The sequence below is a fragment of the Phalacrocorax carbo genome, chromosome 5 (genome assembly GCF_963921805.1).
Source record: "Phalacrocorax carbo chromosome 5, bPhaCar2.1, whole genome shotgun sequence".
Taxonomy (NCBI): domain Eukaryota; kingdom Metazoa; phylum Chordata; class Aves; order Suliformes; family Phalacrocoracidae; genus Phalacrocorax; species Phalacrocorax carbo.
Window position 1 is genome coordinate 26861223 of NC_087517.1, and position 22869 is coordinate 26884091.

The 22869-nt window shown below is 36.8% G+C and overlaps 1 protein-coding gene across 1 annotated transcript in view; it reads right to left on the reverse strand.

The window, feature by feature from the left end:
* Window positions 1–22869, reverse strand: part of CCDC141 (coiled-coil domain containing 141) — a 101172-nt gene that overhangs the window by 39829 nt on the left and 38474 nt on the right. The window contains exons 7-10 of the mRNA XM_064451719.1: window positions 16956–17150; window positions 11923–12095; window positions 3473–3614; window positions 1549–1668 (exon numbers count right to left, since the gene is read on the reverse strand). Coding sequence (XP_064307789.1) covers window positions 1549–1668; window positions 3473–3614; window positions 11923–12095; window positions 16956–17150 — 630 coding nt within the window. The remainder of the gene's footprint in view (window positions 1–1548; window positions 1669–3472; window positions 3615–11922; window positions 12096–16955; window positions 17151–22869) is intronic.

Consider the following 22869-nt stretch of genomic DNA (forward strand, 5'->3'; position numbering starts at 1 on the left):
TAAATCCTTCTTAGCTGCCTGTCTGATATTCAATTCTCGTAGAACTCAGTGTCCACTTTAGAGTGAGACTCCAGAAGCACTGGGTCTTCATAAGGCTACTGCTATAATTGTTTTAAGGCCTCTCCCTGTACCATTTTGCCTTATGAATCTTAGTTCCATTCATATCTTCATTCTTGAATCAATACTTGCTTCCTAGTTCCAGATTAATGCCTGCCCATCATGGTAGACTACCCTGTATTCCAACCCAAACCAATGTTCTTGCATGCAGCAAATCTGCAGAAATCAGATGGAGAGTAAATGGTGGGTCATATCTGTTACTGCATCAACTGCTCAGACCCAGGAAAAGTCACAGTATGCTGTCTGAGCAAGAGCAGAGTTACTAACATTTTCCATGACTCAGGTGGGATTCTGGTTTTCGGATTCACTGTCTTAACTCATAGGTTCATATATCTATAGCTATGTGCTTATCTACTTTTACAAATTTAACTCAAAACCACTTAGCATATGTACCTCTGGCATTCAGCCAAGAGCACAAATACTAGCATATCACAATCCACTGAAAGGCTAGGTAGGAGAGGTGACTATAGTCAGGGCAGATTGTACACTGCAACTAACAAAGGTAACACCCTGCCATGCAAACGTTTAGCAGAAAAGACACTAAAAGCTATTATACAGTCTTGTGGAACAAAAAAGAGTCTTGCTCATCTGCTGAACTTTTCATATTCTTAGTCTGTGCTCTCCAGAATTTTCTTAAAGCTAGTTTTATTTCCACAGACACTGTACAGATCCAGCTCTTGGGTTCCATAAACTGTTGCCTCAAACAAAAAAAAGAACTCCATAGGAATAATGGAGTTTTAAGAATTCCTAGAACATAGGATACCCCTAAAGATATACTGCCACGTTGTTCAGCCTAGCCATGAAAAAACGCACCTGTGCCAAGATCATGGAGGGGATTCAACTGGTTTTAAACCTCTTTCAGATAATGCAGTACTGCTACAGGAGATGGAAAGGCCCTGGATGCGACTTAAAAATAGCCTCATCTGTGTTACAGAGCTGAGACCTGCAGTGCTCGTACTGTGGCTGCATCCCTAACATGACCAATGAATATCTGATGGCAACTTTACAGCCCGCTTCAGAGTTTCTCCACCTGGGAACCACTTCTTCATTTTTTGCTGATTCATCCCTTTTATTTGGCATAATAAACCACAAGAGTTTTCTGTGCCTCTGACTGTCTAGACAATTTTTAAACTTGGTTCCTCAGGGTAGGAGCAGCAAACCACATTTGAAGGGATCTGTCAATACTGGGATCCTGAAGTAGTGACAAATAATATGATAAGGACAATGGGGACAACCAATGATATAAGAAGGACTACCTTGTAATGTTTTCTGTTGTTTTGTTCATTAACTACAGTTTTAAGCTAAACTATAGACCTGTGTTCTTTCCAGGAATGCACAAGAAACTCAGCCTCTCACCTTATTTAGACTGGCGTACAGCATGCACTTGTTTCTTAAAGTACTTAACATCATTAAAGCTTCATTTTATTTTACCTTCATTTGTTTCGCAAGTTCAAGGTGCTTGTTCAAAACTCTTTCCGACTCAGACAAATATGAACCAATCTCCATACCAACTGCAAGCATCGGGGTGATTTTTTTAATCGACTGCGATACCTTTATTTGAAAGCATTATTTATATAGTTAATCTATACAAGTACACAGTATAAAACATCACTTTGTACAGAAAAAGTGAAGTAACACTTGTCTGTTGGTGTTTAGATTACATACTTCATATAATCAGGGAAATTCAGGAATGAAAATATAAAGGAAGAAATTTCTACTATTTTTCCTAAGAAAATTCTAACAGGTATAGTCGGGATTTGAGAAAAAAAAATAATCCTGTTTGCTCTCATTTTGTTGCTAGTGTTTTCCTTTATCCTAAATAACCCAGGCTTGTTATTTCAGTAAGGCACAACTGCATTATAACCTAGATATTATAACCGTAGCAGAAATACTTTTATTATGCTTTTTTATTTTTTCAGAAAGTACATTTAAATCTTCTCTGCCAAGCCAAGAAACCTATTTTTGTGCAGATACATGTACACAACTCCATTTCATTGTAAGATGTTATATGTGCATGATGATATCAAAACAGCTTATGAAGATCAGAGGCAGATGATACTAGACATAGTATGTATAGTTATTATAAGATATATGAATTATACCATAGATTTTAAGAAGTGGCTGCTGACTGAGGTTCAAACTTTATTAAATGAAGCTCATGGGTATTTTAATTTAGCACCAGATTCTTTGGGGTGCTTTGCATTAGCAGAAGGTTGAAATGAAAGTGTTTTGCTTGGTAGGAATATAACAATAAGCACTGTTCACTGTAATGAAAATTCATGTATTATGACTCAAATCTTCAGAGTGTTCTCTAATGCAAGACTGGGATCAAAGGAATTAGAACAAACTGAGAATGAAACTATGTTAAAATTGAGGTCTACAGTTTTGAGTAAAAATTACCTTAATAATTGAAGTTTTAGATTAAGATTCACAATAAGCTGGTACCATCATTTCTACAAGACCAACAACAGCTACCAGCAGACCTGTTATTTCCAGCTAAACACAACAGTATTTTCACTGCATTCTAATACCACCAGGCCTCTTCTACTTACGTTGTACGTAAAGGAACCAGTTTATAGTAAATTGACTTCCCTTTCAATTCAGAACAGTTCATTATAAACATCTGATTGCAGACTTAATTATTCAGTCATTAAATTTTACTTACTTTTTTTGGCCTACACTCTGGGATTTCCTTCATTATGAACTTTGTTGAAATATTATATTTTTCAATTTGAATTTACACATAGAACCTTATTTAGGAGCCATGTGTCTATTCCATCTCTGACAAGTCATTAAAAAGGTCTGCAGTACTGCATTCAGCAGCTTAAACAAGGCTGTGACATCCTTGATACATCAGCATAATAAATTAATAAAGGGAATTTTTACAGTGAACAGAACCTACTCTCCTTCAGCCTTACAGAAAATTTTCTGTGGTTCACAGTCACCATGCTTATTAACCTTCAGTTTTGCCATTCTTCTATTTTTATCATCAGCCAAATGAAACAGAATACACAGAAACAGTATAGGAAACGTGCACACAGGGCACAGTCCTGATTACTCACTTCTTTTCCAAAAGAGCAAATTATAATAGCTCATTATCTAAGCAAATACATGCTTTATTGAAGATCACTGGTAAAATGTTCTCATGTAAAGAGCTGAATATTTTTCGGAACAGATTTAGGTTCATCTGTGCTGATAACAGCATTCAGCGTTCTAACAACTACTGTGTGCTCTCTAACAAACCAATATGCTATTTGTAATTATTTGAGTCAACTTTAATATTGACATAGCTAAATTATGGAAATGCAATGTACTGGTCATGAATGCATTAAGATGACGACAGATTATAATGTACCTTATTTAGATGATCTTCAAGAAGGGCAGTCCATTGTTGTTTCTTCAAACTAAGTTCTTCATAATCTGGACACTGCCTGATTACTAGATCTACTTTTTTTTTAACATATTCCATCATTTTCTGTATTCCTTTCACCCAAGAGCTAAAATGGAAAAGTAGAACTGTTGTTATTTCTCATTTTTGCTCAACAATTAGGATGATAATGATTTTAAAAAATCAACATCTTTTCTGTTGATTTGTATAACTTATGAATTTTAAACTGTGACCTTTAAAAGAAAAATAACCAAGAGAAATGTTAAAATGAATCGAAACAAAATTGATAGAGTAGAACACAGAAATGACATTTCCAAAAAAATCATTTATCACCAGTGCGTAAGTTAGATTCATGTGCCAGATATCCTGATTCACTGAGAAGTGTCTTGTTTCACAAATAATTTTTACTTTATACTACCTAAAGTCTAAACACAAAAGGACGAGCCTAAAAAGAGTGAAAATATATGGTGTATCACTTCTAGTTTAAAAAGAATGTTTTCTTTTGGCTTTCAAGTATTTCAGTCTTTTTACAGTTGCTGAAAAAACAATATCATGTACATTCTAAGTCAACATTTCTTTACTGATGTTGTTTTAACAGGAATAAAGACAACATCAATTTAAAAAACAACAGCTTGTTTTATAACTTCAAACATTTAATATCAGGGAAGCAACGCACAATCTGAATACTTGAGGCAGTCCTCTTCAAATGGTAAAGAAGTCACAACATACAATTAAGAACTGAGGTTTTGATATATAGAAAAATAGACCCACATACTGATTTACTACTGACATTTATTCATTGTAAGATTTTTTTGTAAGACAAACATATTCAAAATATGTTTTTCATTACTTTTGTTTAATCAGAAAATTATGTTAATACAGGTTTCCTCCTTTGTCCTCTAAAATTAAAGGAAATTTTCTCCTCACTTCAGATCAGGCTCAGAAAGTTAAATTCTGGAACCTTAAAGAAAAAACCTTAGTCTGCACTACTAAAATGAATTATGGTATTAATAGATCATTCTGTTTGAATCTGATCCAAGAACTGATCACAAAGAGAAACCAAATTTTAAGTCCTTTTTAGGGAGTAGGTGGTTTCAAATTCTGTAAATTATTCTTTCAAAAATAAGCAACCTGTTAGTTTGCACTTTATCCTTACATTTTAAGTGTGTCACTCCTCTATTTCAGTACTCCTTAAAAAGAGGTATGTTTAAAAACTTCTACTAGCACCACTCCTTTTAAAAAAGAAATAAAAGAATAGTATTTATAGTTTCTGGAAATGATAATTTAGATATCAATAAACTCTTTGAAAGTATAACTGATTTGTTATGAATTAATGCAATAAATTTATAACAGCAGTAAAATAAAGCAGTTCTTACATTCATAGGCAAGCTAATTGGCTGGCAAAGTAACAAGGGTTCCCTTAATGGACAAAACTCACTGATTGTATTTTTTTTTTTTATAATTGATACATATAATTTTTGGCTCCTGTTTTTCTAGCTGGTTTTAATTTAAAAATATGAGCTAAAAAATCAGACTTACCAGTATTTTAATTTTGAAACACTAAGATTACAAGAAAGAACTGACTTCTGCCACTTTTCTATAATCCATTTCCCTTCAATGCAAACATTTACAGCATTATCATTTATTTGGACTGTTTTTTAGTATAAGGCTGCAACACGCCTCAAGATTTGAAAGTAGGACAGAATGAACATAATATTTCTCCATTTTTGCTGTAAGTTGGACTTCCAGTTACGCCACTGAAGTCAGCGTCACTAGCCTTAAACATAGCCTTCCCTCAATGTGAAGGTATCAGTATTAGATTTGTAAATAATAAACCACTAGATCTGTCTCATCATGTGGATACAAACTGCCTGGCTTATTTTCAGGTACTCTAAAAATTAAAACAATAAAACAATGTGTGTACAGAAATCCATCTACATTTTAATTCTCTTAATGTTCATGTACTCTGTCTTCTCTTGGTGCATTTAAACCAGTACTACACATGGCAGCCACTTTGATATTGCATTAAAAATGAATTTTCCAGTATCCTCATTCAGAAGATACAGTGCAATTCATGGCATCACCTCATCAAAATTGACAAAGTGTCACCCAACCTGAGCAAGGTCAGATGATTCTTTCACTTTATTAATAAATATATTGTCTGAAAAACTGAAGAATCTGGCTTCTTTTTTAAAACTAGTAAAGTCATGCAAGTAGCAGAGCATAGAATACCTTTTCTATCACAAATGATGAAGGAATTCTAAAATTACTGTGCTCCAGTTACTCCTTCAGGGAGCTGGCAGCTATTTTCAAATTCAAATACAGTTCAAGAATCCAACCAGATTGAAAATACTTAACTGCTATGTATCCCATTGTCAGATCATACTTTCTTGTCTCTTATAGAAAAACAGCTATTTTAACAGATCACAGAATCACAGGTTGGAAGGGACCTCAGGGATCATCTAGTCCAACCTCTCTAGGAAGAGCACAGTCTAGACAAGATGGCCCAGCACCCTGTCCAGCCGAATCTTGAAGGTGTCCAACGTGGCCGAGTCAATTTCCCTCTTGCGTCCAATCCGAATCTCCCCAAGAGCAACTTCTGTCCATTCCCCCTTGTCCTCTCCATGGGACTCCTTGTAGAAAGGGAGACTCCATCTTCTTTGTAGCTACCCCTTAAGTACCGGTACATGGTGATGAGATCCCCTCTGAGCCTCCTTTTCTCAAGGCTGAACAAACCCAGTTCTCTCAACCTATCCTCATATGGCAGGCTTCCTAGTCCTTTGATCATCTTGGTGGCCCTTCTCTGGACCCCTTCCAGCCTGTCCAAATCCTTTTTGTATAGCGGGGACCAGAACTGTACACAGTACTCCAGGTGTGGCCTGACAAGCTCTGAGTAGAGTGGGATAGTGACTTCTTTATCTCTGCTGGTGATGCCCTTTTTGATGCAACCCAGCATCCTGTTGGCCTTCTTGGCTGCAGCAGCACACTGTTTGCTCATGTTGAGCTTCCTGTCCACCAGGCCCCCCAGGTCCCTTTCCACAGAGCTGCTCTCCAGCCAGGTGGATCCCAGTCTGTGCTGCACTCCCAGATTATATTTTCCCAGGGCCAAGGCCTTACACTTGTCCTTGTTGGCCTTCATAAGGTTCTTGCTGGCCTACTCTTCCAGCCTATCCAGATCTTTCTGCAGAGCCTCTCTCCCTTCCGGAGTGTCTACTTCCCCACTCAATTTGGTGTCATCTGCAAACTTCATCAGGCTACACTTGATCCATTATCCAGATCACTTATTAAGATGTTAAATAACATCGGGCCCAATATCAATCCCTGGGGGACTCCACTTGTGATGGGTTGCCAGTTTGAAAAAGAGCTATTTACCACCACCCTTTGGGTGCGGCCTGTCAGCCAATTCCCTACCCACTGCACAGGCAACTTGTCTAGGCCGTAACGCATTAATTTCTGCAGGAGGAGGCTGTGGGGGACTGTATCAAAGGCCCTGGAGAAGTGCAGGTAGACAATATCCACCACCCACCCTATGTCAACCAGGCAAGTCACTTTGTCATAGAAGGCCACCAGATTTGTCAAGCACAATCTGCCCTTAGCGAAGCCATGTTGTTTTTTCCCAATCACGTGCTTCAATTGACTTGTGATGGCCCCCCAGGAGGATTTGTTCCATAACTTTCCCAAGGATTGAAGTAAGGCTGATGGGCCTATAGTTATCCAGATCCTCCCTTGAGCCTTTCTTGTAGATAGGGGTAACATTTGCCTTCCTCCAGTCCTCTGGGACATCCCCCGTTCTCCACAACTTCTTGAAGATTGTGGAGAGTGGCCTTGCGATGATGTCAGCCAGCTCTCTCAACACCCTCGGGTGGATGGTGTCAGGGCCATCAATTTGTAGGGGTCAAGCTCCTGTAATAATTCATGTACTAACTCTTCCTTCACTGATGGTGGGTCAGTGTTTGGATCAATCGTCAATTTCGTTCCCAAAGGCTGGGAACCAACGGTGCTGGTAAAGACCGAGGTGAAGAAAGTGTTGAGGACCTCTGACTTTTCAGCCTCGTTAGTGATTGACTCTCCTATTCTGTTTAACAGTGGGCCTGTGCTTTCCTTCTTTTTCTGCTTGTGGTTGACCTACCTGAAGAAACCTTTCTTGTTATTTTTGACATCTACGGCCAGGCCAGTTTCAATTCGAGCTGGGCCTTTGTTTTTCTAACTGCACCTCTGCATGCTCTGGCAATGCCCTTGTAGCTATCAACGGATAATCCTCCACTTCTCCATCTCTGGTATGCTTCCCTTTTGGATTTGAGTAGACCCAGATGGTCATGGTTGAGCCAAGGGGGCCTCTTGCTCCGCTTACTTCCCTTTCCTTTGTAGGGGATAAACTGGCTTTGTTCTTCCCATAGAGAGTTCTTGAAGAACTCCCAGCACTCGCTAGCTCCTTTATCTTCCATGGAAGCTTCCCATTGAATACCTCCCAACTGAGCCCTGAGTGAACTGAAGTCTGCTCTTCTAAAATCCGGAATCCTTGTCTTAGAGCTGACCTTCAGCACACTCAGCAGGATCCCAAGCCCCACAATATTGTGGTCACTGCAGCCAAGGCTATCATTAATCGAGATATTACAAAGCAGACTTTCTTGGCTTGTGAATAGCAAGTCCAGCAGTGCCTCATTCCTGGTTGGCATATCTAACATTTGTATGATGAAACAGTCATCTATGCATTCCAGGAACTTGGTGGATGGCAAGCGAGCTGCCGTATTGTTCTTCCAGCAGATGTCTGGGTGGTTGAAGTCACCCATCAAGACCAGGTTCTGTTGGCCAAAAGCTTGCTTTAGTGCCCCAAATATCACTTCATCAGCATCGTTGTGGTTAGGAGGTCGATAGCAGGTGCCCACTGTGAGGTCCTGCTTGGAGATGACCCCTTTGACTTTAACCCAGAGGCATTCGATAGAGCAGTCACAATCACCATAGTTGACTTCAATACATCCAAAGTTTTCCTTAGAGTGCGACTCCTCCACCTCTTCTACCCTGCCTGTCCTTATGAAAGAGCCTGTAACCGTCCATTGTGATCCCCCAATCATTTGAGTTGTCCCACCATGTTTCAGTTACTCCTATGATGTCTGAGTGGGCATGGAGCTCCAGTTCCTCCTGTTTGTTGCCTAGACTGTATGCATTTGTATAAATACACTTGAGGTGATTACTCTTCTGTTTCACATCTTGGGAGACAACTACAGAACATTTGTTACCACACTGCTTGGCCTGACTTACTCCCGCATTGGACGTGCTGGTGTGAGCACTTTCGCAGCAGATCCCACCCCGAAGTCTTTCAGTTTAAAGCCTGCCTCACCAAGTTAGCCAGCCTACTGCTGAAGATTCCCTTAGCCCTTTTGGACAGGTGGATTCCATTCCTCCCTAGCATGTTGTAGTCATTGAAGAACACTTCATTGCCATAAAAGCCAAACCCCTCACAGTGGCACCAGCCATGTAGCCAGGAGTTGATATAAATTATATGCCTGTTTCTGGCTGCTCCCTTCCCTCGAACTGGCAAAATGGAAGAGAAGATCCATACCCTTCACCACCTTCAAATGGTGACTTCCAGGTCCCTCAGGATTTCCAGTCCAGTTAGATAAGGGAAATAGGAAGCCTGTGAGGGCAGGTAAGACTACCAATGAATGGTGCAATAAGGGGAACAGAATAATAATCAGGATTTAGTCTTGATGGGGGTCTGTTTTCTGTCCAAATCTACCTCAGCTGTTCATACAAATCTTCTTGTCCCATGTGGGTTAATCACTGGGCTAAATACTGGCCAGCTTTTAAGGAGTACACAGTGGCTTATACATGACAAAGAGAGGCCTCTCTCTTTCCTCTTTCAACACAGGAACATTTCTGGTGGAATTTAATATTCTGGAATATAACACCTTACCACATTTGCTGACAGTCCTCACTGTGTCACCATTATTAGGTTTACGAGCTGGCTGGGAGCATTCTGGGTACCTCCTAAAGCCATGGGTTAGGCAAATAAACCTACACTTGGTGTACAAAAAGTTGAACATGAGTCAGGATCATCCCTGTGGCATTGAAGACTAGCCCCATGCTGAGCTGCATCTGGAAGAGACTACCCAACAGATTACTCCTCTCTGTTAAGGGCTTGTGAAACTGCATCTGGAGGCCAGTTTGTCCAGTTTGGGTCCCCATGATACAAAACAGAGAAGCTGAAGTGAATTGAGCAGAGGTCACCAAGATGGCCAAAAGCATATGATGTACAAGGGGCTGTTGGCAGAACTCTGTTCAGAGTAGAGAAGAGGTGCAGAGGTGATCTAATCATCGTCTTTCATTATCAATGAGAAAGTGGGGTTATACAAAAGACAGGACCAGAGTCTTTTCAGAGGTGTACAGTAGAAGGGCAAGAGGCGATGCTCACAAGTTGCAGCAACAGAAATTTTGGCTAGATATAAGAAAAACATGTTTCACAAGAACGCTTAAGCACCAGAAGAGGTCACCCAGAGAGGCTATGGAATCTCCATCCTTGATGATATTCAAAATTTGGCCCTGAGCAACAGGTTTTGAGCAAGGGATTGCACCAAATGACCACCAGAGTTCCTTGCCAGTTTAAGTTATTCCATGATTGTAATCTTCAAGCCCATGCCTAAGAACATACAGTGTTCCACCTGCACAAAAGGTATTCATTGAAACATATGGCAAATTCATTACATTCAGGCAAAGAGGCCTGAAGGTAGCGGGGAAAAAGCTGAAAAGCCATAATATTCTGCATTTGCTTTCTTAGAAATATAGTTATTTATTTTTATGATGCAAGTAGACATTTAAAATATTTGAAAGCCTGGAATTTTTCACTGTTCTTTAGAAACAGCAAGACACATTTCTACTGATACTGGCTATTGATACTAAGTTTCACCTTCCTTCTCTAAATCACTGCTGCTTCAACTCCTTTGCAGTTTTTAAAATTATAATATCTTCTAGGCAGAAATCTTATCTTCTTTCTTTATTTATAGAATATATTGAGCAGCACTTTGGCACACAGGAGATCTACCTGTGACATTACCTGTTTTTATTGAATTTTACCAGAAATGAGTGATAAGGTTATTTTGACAAATTCATCCCATTCTTCTTGATGTCTACTGATGACATCTTACTATCCCACTGCTGATTTGGACTGTTTAAATGTTTTTAAAAAAAACTCTTAATAAGGAAGAAAGAAAATTAATGATGTTATTCTAGGGATTAATTCTATTAAAACCTTCAGAGTTCCTAGCTGTGCAGACATAATTTGAAACATGATACCTGCTTCTGTTGAGGTAATGTCTAGCTGAACATCAAGTCCTAGAGAACAACAGCATGTGTTCTGGAATTATGGCTGGTTTAGGAATCAAAGTCAAAGTTTCACTGGTAAAATCCCTTTCCTTCCCATATAATTAAAATATCAGGAGATGCTGACACAGTAAAAATAGCTGTCAAGCCAGCTGTATGCGTTCCCAAAACAACTTTCTATTTGAATTTTCTATTTTGTCCCTTTTCTAGGTTCAAGCCAATTACATCTGCGGTAACAGGTGAAAACGCTTTAGATAAAATCTTCTGCAAGGTCATGAGATGAAATGAAAATCTTATCTAGGATTTCAGTTGCTGTTTTGAGGTAAAGCTATTTGAAGTTCAGGAATAATTAAGGACATAAGCATGTAATGGGAAGGTAGAGCTAAGCTGACCCCAACCGTCAGCCATGATCATCTCCTCTGTCTTTGAATTAGAACCTCCTCCTACTAAGCCTCCTACTAAGACCTGTAAAGTAGGAGATATTAAGTCACTAGGACTCTTTCTAAACTAAGTTATGCTTTACATGGATGTAAAAATCATATCTGTGGAGTACATCATCACTGTAGTTAACAAAAGCTTCGGAAGAAAAAAAAAGTATTTCATTCATTAATTAAAACTACCAAGAATTGGATAAACTTCCATATTTTCTGCACTTGGATTAACACCTGTTTTTGTCTTGTGTCAGATCACATTATAATTGTTGTAATGATGACTTTCGAAAAGGTCTAAAAGGATTACATTGGGCAGCAGGGCATGTTCATAGCCATTGATATTTTAATTTTCATTTACATATATTTACTTTTCCAAAATGTTAACTAAACCATTGTTTCTGAACACTGCCCTAACATACCAATTCCACTGTTTGACACCGCTCTTACAAGTAGCATGTAGTATTCCTGAAGATATTTGTTAAAGAGATTGGCTTGTATAAATAGCAACAGAAAAGTATGGCAGAAACTTTGAGTTTCAGGTCATTTAAACACACATCTACTTAGTTAGCTACGCTGCCTCTAAATGCAGCCTGATTCTAACTAGTCAAGTTATAAAGCAACATGTAGATATGAAGAAATGCAGCAGATATGCAAAAATGGAGAGAATACCTGTGAGAATCTGCTTTATTAACTAAGGTTTGTCCCTTTTGCAAGGCACTCGCTGTGCAACATTTAACTGCTTCCTGTAATTCCTCATACTTCGTTGTCAAGATAGGCAAATGTAAGCCTTCTGAATTAAAGATTTTAAGATAATTCTCAATACCTTCAAGACCATCAAGTACCTGCAAAAATGAAAAGAAAGCATCTGTTGTCAATATTGCTATTTAAAATGTGCATGTATATTCTTTTACATAAATAGATGCTCCATGGACATTTAATATTTGACATTTCTTTGGAAATTAAAAGCAATATTTTAACTTAGGGCCTGATATTGACTTTGCAAGTCACAGAAAAATATAAATATAATTCAACAAGTTAATATAAGTATGGGTATGCAAAATCATGATTACTTTTTTAATTGAAAACTACTCCATTTTTTCAGCAGTCAGGCCAATTTGACATACTAAAGCAGAATCAAAACAATGAGAGTAATACAGCACATTAGCACTCAAAGTTCTGTTGAAGCGCACTCTTAGTTTTACAAAAATTCTTCTTTTTGATGTTTTAAATATATCAAATGTATATCCAACAAATAAATATATATTTAATTATAATTTATTAAAAAGGTAATGAAAGGTACCTGCCTGTTAATTAAACAATGAAACACACAAATCCAGCCTTCTACTTCTATCTTAGACTCTTTTCAAGAATTAGCATATGTGCATATCTCTGATTTTTTGTGAGGAACTGTGGTACCAAAGCATAAATTAAATTATATGGGTTTAGAAATTATATCATTTGATCTATCAGCTGATAACACAAAAATACTTTACAACTTACATATTCACACGTTAAAGATGCAGGAGAGTTATTATTACTGATCTAAATGCTTAACACTAATGACAGGGTGTTTTTTTTCACTTCAGCGTTGAAGATTAGTAGGGAAAAACAACAGTTATGCTAGCGAAAAGGACAAAAACCTTACAAGCTGTAATTAAAATGAACACTAACAAGTTGAAGATAACATGGGCATAACTCCTATGAGCAGAAATATCCCTCTTTCCTGAGCCATTCTGGGCATTTCCTGCCATTAAAAGAATCCCACTTGGTAATAAATCCAAATGTCATTCAAAAACAATCTTGATATTTCTAGCTAAATTTCATTCTTAATGGTTACCTTGACCATTTTTCATGACTGGGATCCATTTTAAGTAATTTTAAAAATCAGCAAAAAAAGTCATGCAATGCACTTTTCCCACTCTGGTCAGTTCTGTGGTTGTATACATACAGAGCATGAATAGTGAATTTTCTTGTGGTTTTATTTTTTTTTCCACTTTAATTCTTTGCTTTTGCTTTAGTTTTGTTTTAGTTCAATCTGTCTTACTCATCCCCTTATCATAACTTTGAGATCTTTTCAATGAAATAAAGGATATAATCCTTCTGAGCATCCTTTGCTTATCTGCTGTAATCTGGCTCCCTATAGCTTTCTTGCTTTCAAAGTCTTGTGCCTGTTCAATTGTTTCTCTGTAGTTCCTTATGCTTTACTAATTACCAAGATCCAAAGAAAGTAATGGATTTTTCAGCAAGGTTTCTACCCAGCAATACTCTATTTATGTATTTATTTATTTTTACCAATACTGAATGTTAGCACCACAAAATCATTGACTAACAACATATACAAACCTGAAAATTCCATTAACACAGAAAAAGAGAGTCTAGAAGGTTAAGCAAACTAAGTTTCACTGGATCATGCAGAGGTCTGTATTCCAATCCCTACAGTTCCATGCAGAGACTGCTCCACCTCTAAGTCCCTCCTGTACGTTTACTTTAAAGCTAGTTACTATCTATACTATCTTGAATTATTTTTAATTTTACAGTGGCACATAGGAGATAAAAAACTCTAGCACCTAAAGTAGTTAGAAGAATGTATGTCTGTCCCGGAGCTCAAAATCAAAAAATGAATTTTGAAGTAACTTATGCACCAAGGTACAATATACTCCACAGCTAAGTAAAAATGTGAACCTGCACACACACTGTACTCAATAAAACCTTATTTATTTACTTAAAGCTATCCAAGTGAACGTTTTCAAGCTTTTGCCACACCAAAGCAATCTCAGAGTATTCCACATATCATTTCCCAAGTATTCTCAGAGGATAGCTACAGAGATTCCCCTGCAGAAAGTCAAACTGCAGATAACTACACAGACATAAAAATGGATTGATATTTAAAGCAAGGAAACTACATGGTTACAAAAGAGCCAAGGAGCATGAAACATGCGGAAAAACATTGCTTAGTGAAACCAAATATAACACAGAATGCAGCCAAATGTACAACAGAACGTAAGGGCACAAACACAATGCTAGCGCTATACTTCTGTGGTTTGGTTTTCTTTAACTCATTAAAAATTAAAATGACAATGAGATACACAAGATCTACAAGGAGTTTTCTTTGACTTAGTTCAAAACAACTAATACTTTTACTTTTCTCATTTGGCCTTTATATGTAAAGCAAGTCCAGAGGTTCAGGCATATCCTGAGAACAACTGAAAGTATCTCTTTTCTGAACTATAGTAACTATAGTGCTTTATTCACTCTTACACATAACAGGTGTAAAAGCATGCTGTGGAGACACACCTCATCTAGTTCGTTCTTCAGCAGCTACTTCCACAAAGCACAGCCATGTATTCTGAAAAGGTGCTACTTTTGCTATCAAAGCAATAGACCTCTATTTGCCCAGCTCCTTGTGCAAACTAGAAGGGGGTTGACTATAAACGACAGTTTTAACACTGTATCCATCACCAGATCCTCATAATAATGAAATCAAGAAAGACCAGACTTATTGGAGCAAAAGATATCTCTCACTTCAGGGGTCTGTGAATAACTTCAACACCAAGAATTGTTCACATGTTCTTAAAAAAAAACTAACACCAAAGGGACATAGTACAGGTTAAAGACAAATGTGATTACAGCCCCACCTGGTGCTCAAAAAAAAAAATAATTAGTGCGGGCAAAGTCTTAAGGCTGTTTTTTCAGCACATTTAATGGAGCTATGAAGATTGGTTTTGGAGCTATCCTTGGAAACGATATGGTTTTAAAGCTTCTTTAAACGATCTGCAAACAATATGCTTAAAAAATACAAAAAGACTATTTGGTCTTTGGGCACCTTAAAATATAAACTTTTCTAACTAGTCTTCTAACTAACAAGTTTGGAAAAAAGGTTTGCATTACCAATGCTACTTGATGCATGTGCCCTTGAAGAACAGGCTTGTTGCAAAACAGAGAGATCTCACATTTTAAGTTTGGTCTTTAATGCTGAGGCCCTTTTTTTCAGTGGAAAGTTTTCAGATGTAGCACCTGATTTTCCAAATTATCTGAGATGTAAAACTCAATAGGACACCTTCAGATATTAGAGTCTACCTGCTTAATATTTCCAAAAAGCACACAAATCATCGTTTTCTTTAACTTCCATGTAAGAGGCAGTTGGTCAGCACAACTGGCTAAAGACCTAAACTTTCAAAAGCTTTGTGCCCCAAATCAAGGCAATAACATTGAGAGCCCATTTTTCAAAAGATAGTTATCTGACGGCACACACCTGGAAAAGGCTTGAATAAGTTGTCTGCTGACATCAAGGACTGATCAGATAGGGGGTTCTTTGCTTAATCCTTCTGATCTAACTCAAATAAATTTCCTTTAACAAATTGTTGTGTATTGAGAGTAGAACTTAATAACAGAACTTACTTTTATTATATGGTAAGCCAAACAAATTACTGAATTACTTCTTGCTTTAACTAAAGAATATCATGCAGTTTGCAGTTATGAAAAAAATGTAATACAACTGCAGTCAATTGTTCCAATAGCTCATTTCCTCACTGTTTAAAAAATATGCTCTATTACTAGTTGGAATTTGGCAAAGTTTGACATCTGTCTATGGATTTTGTTGTCTACTGGATAGAAAAACCATATGCTATTAAACTTCCCTTGCCCATATAGGTGCTTATAGATTGCCTCTCTCCATTACCTACTACTTTTACATCATTTATAAATACTGTAAACAGAAAAATACCAGCAATCAATCCACAGTACTCCACCAGAAACTCATCTGTTGACAAAAATCCCTACTTGTTCTCCTATCTGAAGGCTTAAAACAGACTTGGCTCTGAATCAGCTTGAAGTAGCTTGAGGTTTTTGTATTCTTCACTTTCACCATCAACAGATGAAATAGCAGTAATATAATCTTACAGAAGCCTGTTACAATGCTATTTCTACCTCTACTGATCCTTATTTGGTCTTCTTGTCAAAACCTATTGTTAACCTGACACATATCAATGGATTTGAACTAACAGTATGAAGCTGCCTCAATTCTTTATTAATCAACTCTTCTATTAGCTGTTCCCATGAGTTTGCCCAACTTTGATTTTAGGTCAAAAACTGTTAGATTAACTGTGTCATCCCCTTCCCATCTCAGCATTCTAACATTTTTTAGGGAAACAGCACTACTACTTCAGAGGGGAAAAATCTTTACTTTGGTGTTACACCATGTCTAGACCATGTAGTCTATGACATGCCTGGTATAAGGAATTGTATACTGTCCTTGATTTTTCTCATTCTGATTATTTATTAGCCCCTGTGGAGACCACAGCAAGTATAGACATCATTTCTGTTATCTGTACTAGCCTGTAACAGTTTGGGTATTTTAGAGCAGCTCCTGTATCTTCATGCCATCATGACAGAGCCCGTGATCTTTAAGAACAATTTTTAAAGAACAATTTTTGACAAATAATATTCTCCAAATGCCTTATTTTGGAAACTGAGTGTTCCTCTCAACATACTTCAAACAAACAAACAACCCAAATTAAATGCATTTGCCATTTTGGTTAGAAGTTTGAGGCAAAAGGTCATATGAAAGGGTAATCAGATTTGTAATTTTCCATTCCAAATCGTTTAGCAAACTCTGTTTGCATAACCCCATGTATATCAGCCGTCAAGAGCACACTGACAGTTATATTATCAGATTATTATTATAGACTTGGCTTCTTACCAACCTTGCCTGCAGTATGAAAAAAGTCATTGGCCTCTTGTAGCAGGGCTTTCCTTTCTTCCATACGGAAACACACTTCTTCTCGCAACAGACAGATTTTCTGATTTGAAAGCTTTAGATGTTCTTTTTCTGTATAGTCCTCTGAAAGCAAGATCTTAAGGGCTTCAGCTTCCAGTTGTTCCACAGTGGAATTCCATTCCTAACAGGAAAAATTCCATTTTAATCAACTACACATAAAAAAGTAATACACCTGCACAATAATAACATAAATACTGAAAACAGGTATTGCCCTTAAAAGCCTGAAAGTTATCAACATTTTAAAAAGTATTTCTAATAGGAGGGATTTCTCAGCAAATTATGGTTTTAGTGACAGAGTTTTCAATAGTGGCATTCTTTGACAAGGTTTCACAGGCAGAAGTAGCAGTTGCTAGTGTGTCTGCTGGGAAAAATGATCTGGATAACATAAAGACAAGAAACTTCTACTGGGTAAGACCACACTAACATGACAAATGGCCCCTTAAGTCCAACTATTTAAACGAAGAACAAATTAAAATATTGCCCAGATAATAGCTGCTTCCAGTGAGACAATTTCTGCAGAGAGCTGTCTGGTAATCAATTAAATCAAATGACTCTCCCTTACAGTGAGGTGTGCTATCATCCTTGACAGTCTCCTTTGTACCTTTCCCCTGATTTCCTACACAAAACCACAAGTTGTTCAAAGCACATCTCTGCCTTATCTGACCATGAATCTTCCTAGTGGCAGTGACAGATCGAAGAGAGGCTTTAAAAAGGAAGGTCATACTTTAGAATTTCAAGCCACAGAGTCAGAAACATTATTGACAACTGAGTTAGGTACTTCAAAACTAAGGTGTTTTAAAATGGTTTCAGTTGAAATAGTATAAGTCTGCATATAGATAATTGTCTGCATTGCACCACTTCTTGCAAGCATATTTAGCTAATCAGAACTGACTGTTTATTTGACTCCTATTTCTTTTTTCAGTTGTTCATACTGAACTGACTTGTGCTTCTAGAGTACTGACCCAAATTATATGTCAAATTTAGGGAATAAGCCTTCATGAACAAAACTTTTTTTCCTACATTTTTCACTTGTGATAAATGCTATTACAGGATTCAGTCCCACTGTCTTCTTTAGGTTATAAAGAGTTATTGAAAGGCATATCAGTCTAGATAGATAGCCCAAATGGAAAGGAGTCTTACTTTAAGACAGTCAAAAGTAGTACACCATTTTATCTCTTACTGTCTTGCAAATACTGCTTCAGTGTTCAGTTGCTTCTTTGGTTTTGCTGTGTTTTTACAGAGAAAACTGAAATAGTAAAACTGTTATACAGTGTACTTTATCCATGCTGTGCCTGTCAACACTTAAAATTGGTGCCTTATTAGCCTGTTCAAAACAAGAGGAGCATCTGATACTATTTCCCATGGCTTAGGTAGCATATTTCCTCCGCTTTTTCTGGTAATGAATTAAATAAGGGAAAAACCTTTTTGAAATTCATTTAGCGTTTCATTCCACAGATTTGTATCAAGCATCTAATAAAGGAGATAGAAAAATATTTAAAAATAAGACAAACTTTTTCATTAAAACACTCTGAAGTGTGCATATGGCACAACAAGATTACAGGGTAGGTTCTTGTATTTTCAGCATTCTTAAATAACATTAGCCTCATATTTGTCATTTCCTTTTAGTGAAATTATTGCCAGTGAAAGGTGCTGTTTTGGAAGTTTTCCCAAAAGAAGTAGTCTGGTTATTCACAGATCTTTCACAAACAGCAGCAATTCTGATTTCCTCACAGTGTGTCACCATGCTTCTTCATCCTTCTTTGAAGTCCAGGAAATGGGAGTAGACTTATTTTGGTTGGTGTAGTTCACTGCATTCCTTTTCTGACACTGTCCATTGTTGTGACAACAACTGGTATGGTAAACACACTTGTTCAAAAAGATCAGCAACTTATTTTACATAGACTTCACCAGATGCAGTTATCTCTCCCTTCCTATTGGTATCAACTAGATTGGGACCAACAACTAACAAGTGAGAGACACCCTACAATTCCTAACATACCCATTGCCCAACATAGCCAAGCTTAAATAGTACAAGGCAATTCCAACAGAAAGAAGTAATTTCCTTGCTGCATTCTAGATTGAAGTTGAACAATTCTGGAAAAAGATCTAGCATTACTCACAGGTCGGTGAAAAACACAACTCAGAATGGAAAACACAGGCATTCAGAACATGCCTCTGTGTGTTCCTGCCTTGAACTTTGGATTCATTTCTGTAGCTTCACAGCACATGAACTAAAGCTGAAACAGAGGGTATTGACATGGGTAACAAAAGTAATTTTAAAATATGAACAAACCCATGGGAATAAGGAATGTGATGCCTCGTGTGGTGTCGACACATAACAATGCAATAGTCTCAAAATCATGAATTATACAAAAATACTTTTAATCTCTCTCAAAAACGAATTACCAAGGTACATTACAGTGATGAACCTTTCTGTGTGAATTAGTCTGTGGTACTAACCACTGTGGGCTATAAGACAAATATTTTAGCTAATATGAGGAAAAAAGGATGCACAATTTATATAATGAGACTCTAAACATTATTTTAACAAGCAAACTTTCATGAGTTTAAAACCATTTTAAAACTATATTAAAGCTTATTTAGGTATTAAGTAAGCTTTCTGAGGAGGAAAAATTTTAAAAAGGCTTCGTACTAATAAACATAAAAGGACTGCTGACACCTTCAACTGAAGTAGTAGAAATGTCTCAGATTACAGACCTATTTCATCAGTATCTTATTTCTGTGCCATGCAACATATTCCTTCTTTTTGAAAATCTGATGAACAGAAAGAGTAAAATTATGACAATCCTGCTGAGTTCGTAAGTCATTTCTCCACTGTGATGGACGCACTTCACCTTTCTGACACGGTAGACCTAAACAGCTGTAAAAATCTATAGATCTGCATTAACACCTTATTTTGCTTTTTCATGTTAAATCTACTTTTGCTTTTAAAGTTTATTATAGTATTACTAATTAATTTTTTAAAAGCCCGCATAAAATAATTCACTAGTGTTAACATTTTCAAACAGATTCTAAGTGGTTTAGTAAGAAAACTAATTCCACATATTTCAACAAATTTAGCTTTGTTTCATTTCAAAGAAGAAAGATGTGTCAGAATCCCAAAATTCCATCTAGAACTGAGTTCTGGCTATGCTTCAATATACCTGCACTGTATGTCTCCAAAGACACAAACCTGTCTTACTCATGCTAACCCTTCTTTCCTTCCATAAGGGAACCCTCATGAAAACCCTTCCCAGAGATTTTTTAAGTTCAACTCTCTCACTAACAAATACCTGAATGCCAAATGCTGCCCATTGTATTTCCTTGTATGCTTGTAAAAAATACTTCTGTTTTGGAATATCCTGCAATGAAATTGTACCACTTCCCAAGAAAACACTCAACCCATCCCGCCATACAAGTATTCCTTGAGGAATTGAACTGGACACTTTCAAGCTTCCTAGTGAAATAAAAATAAATTAATCTGGGGCACAATAAAAGTGATTTTATTTCAATATTTTTCACATTGTCTATTACTAGTAAACAACTGTAGCAGAATATTTCTTAATTGGTTTTATTTTATTTTTCTTTCAAATTAAAATAATGACCACTTCTGAGATCTGGATGCAAGAATCCCCAGCCTGTACTTCTACTTAAATGAAACCCCTGCACTGTATTATTTAATGCATAGTTCCCCTTTCATTAAGTCTTGTCTTTGCCTCTCTGCCCTAAGTAATATCCAGCTAGAATGAGGATTTTGAGGATAATTACATTCTGCCGTGCTGTATTTGCCCCTTTTTACCTGAAGAATTTATCTTGGGGAAAAAATAATAAGGAGGTCTCTCCATACACACAGCTTAGTCGGCCTATTTATGAATAAGGTGTGGACCCCTGATGCCCAATTGTATCAGCACCACAATGTCATCATCTTCCAATACTTGCAGCTGGAATGACTGCCACCAAATGTATTCCACAGTCAGGTTCTAACCAAATTTTCGCTTACATTTAAACACATAGATGTTAATGAGAACTAGAAAACAACACTGCAGTTGGGAGGTTTTAAGTGGGACTAATAGTAATTAACAAAAAAAAGGCTAAGTGCAGTTAAATATGTAGGTGATTTGTGTAATAATTAAAAATATTTTATGCAAGAACAAAAAATGCATATTTTAATATAACAGGAAAGGAAGTTGTCTATAGTTAGCTTAGAAGCAGATACAGAAAACCAAAAAAGTTCTTAATCGTTTTAGTGGATTGCAATGTGTAAATTATAATTACAGCAGGCAAAGCTAATTATAAGAAAATTACTCAACTTGTAGTGAAATTATTTCCAGGAAGAGGATTTCACTGTAACAACATTCATAAACCTGTTTGGTACAAGCTGCCCAATAGCAGCTTTTAGGTGACCTTAAAGCACGGGTTAAAGTCTGCCTCATTTATACTGAGGTAAGCTCCTTCTCTAACCTTTCACACAAGATCAGAAAAAAACCCCAATTTATTATAATAATGTTCTTAGACTATTATAAACTATAAATTACAACCTTGCACACTTTCTGAGGGTATTAAATGTAGTTAGACATATTTGCTAATTTGTTTGAGTATTACTCAAAATTGGTTCAATTTACTATAATATAGCTAGTGAAAATTTCATTTTTAGCTTTCTATTTCCAAGGAAATGTTTCTACACATTAAAAGCCTATACTTTCCATCAACAGGACATACAAACTTAGTGAAAAACCTTTGTCAGTTCTTTCTGTCCTTCAGCCTTCTACATGTTAAATTTGTAAAAAAGTCTCTCAGTCAGTACTAAAATATTTGTTACACATTTTTCCTGAAAGGAATAAGCAGCCTACTATTACCTTGATTTTTCTGTTTGTCAAGAAATGCTTGTGAAATTCCTCTGACCTATTAAAGACACATTTCAAGTGCCTACACTCAATGTGTCTCCTTAGCTTATGTCACTATTCTTATCTTTCCTCACATTAGTAAGTCTTTTAAGCACTTGCTTTCACTATTCCATTTGGCAAGGAAAACGAGTCCTTTCTACATTCCTTGATTAATCAGGTATTTTTCAAGAGTGTTAAAACTGATGAGGTAAAATTATTGTGGCTTTAAGTAAAAGTTTTGAACTTTTTCTGCTTTCAAAAATATCCTGGAAAAAGTAGAAATATCTACAACGTTATCTTGTTATTAAATGGCTGTCGTGGGATAAATGGGCTTTTTTGGTCTATACCACGAACAATTCTTACTTAAAAATAGTAACTTTGGATTAAAACAGCTCAGGCTTTTACACAACCTGCAAGTTGCGTAAAACTCTTCACTGGAATATTCTAGGTTTAAGCTGAGAAAAGCTTGAAACACATCTATTTGACTTTGGATCGTGATCCGTATAGTAGGTAAAGCAGCATTTAAACCACAACCCAATTAAATGTTAAAATATATATTTTCCAGAATATATCAAAAATTAGACTCTTCTTTTACACTGCAAAAATGTTCACAACTGAACTTTTTCTGAGCCCAACTTCTGCCTGTTTCAGGCAGATTCATTGGATGCATCGGTACCTAGATAATTTAGCCCCTGTGAATATCTGAAAGGCTTTTACCTTCAATAACTACATTGCAGTATAACTACCTACCAGTATAATAATATAATTCCCTCAAATTACAAAGAAAACGGTGTGCACTAATACAACTGCAAAGGATTGTGACTATGACAGTTACCATATAATCTGTCTGTTGGGAAGTTCAGTGGGTGGCTATATTAGTGTATTTTACAGTGAGTTGTTAGAATCAGCAGACAGAAAGAGGAAAAAATAATTCAAATTGTCACCTCCCAGAAAACT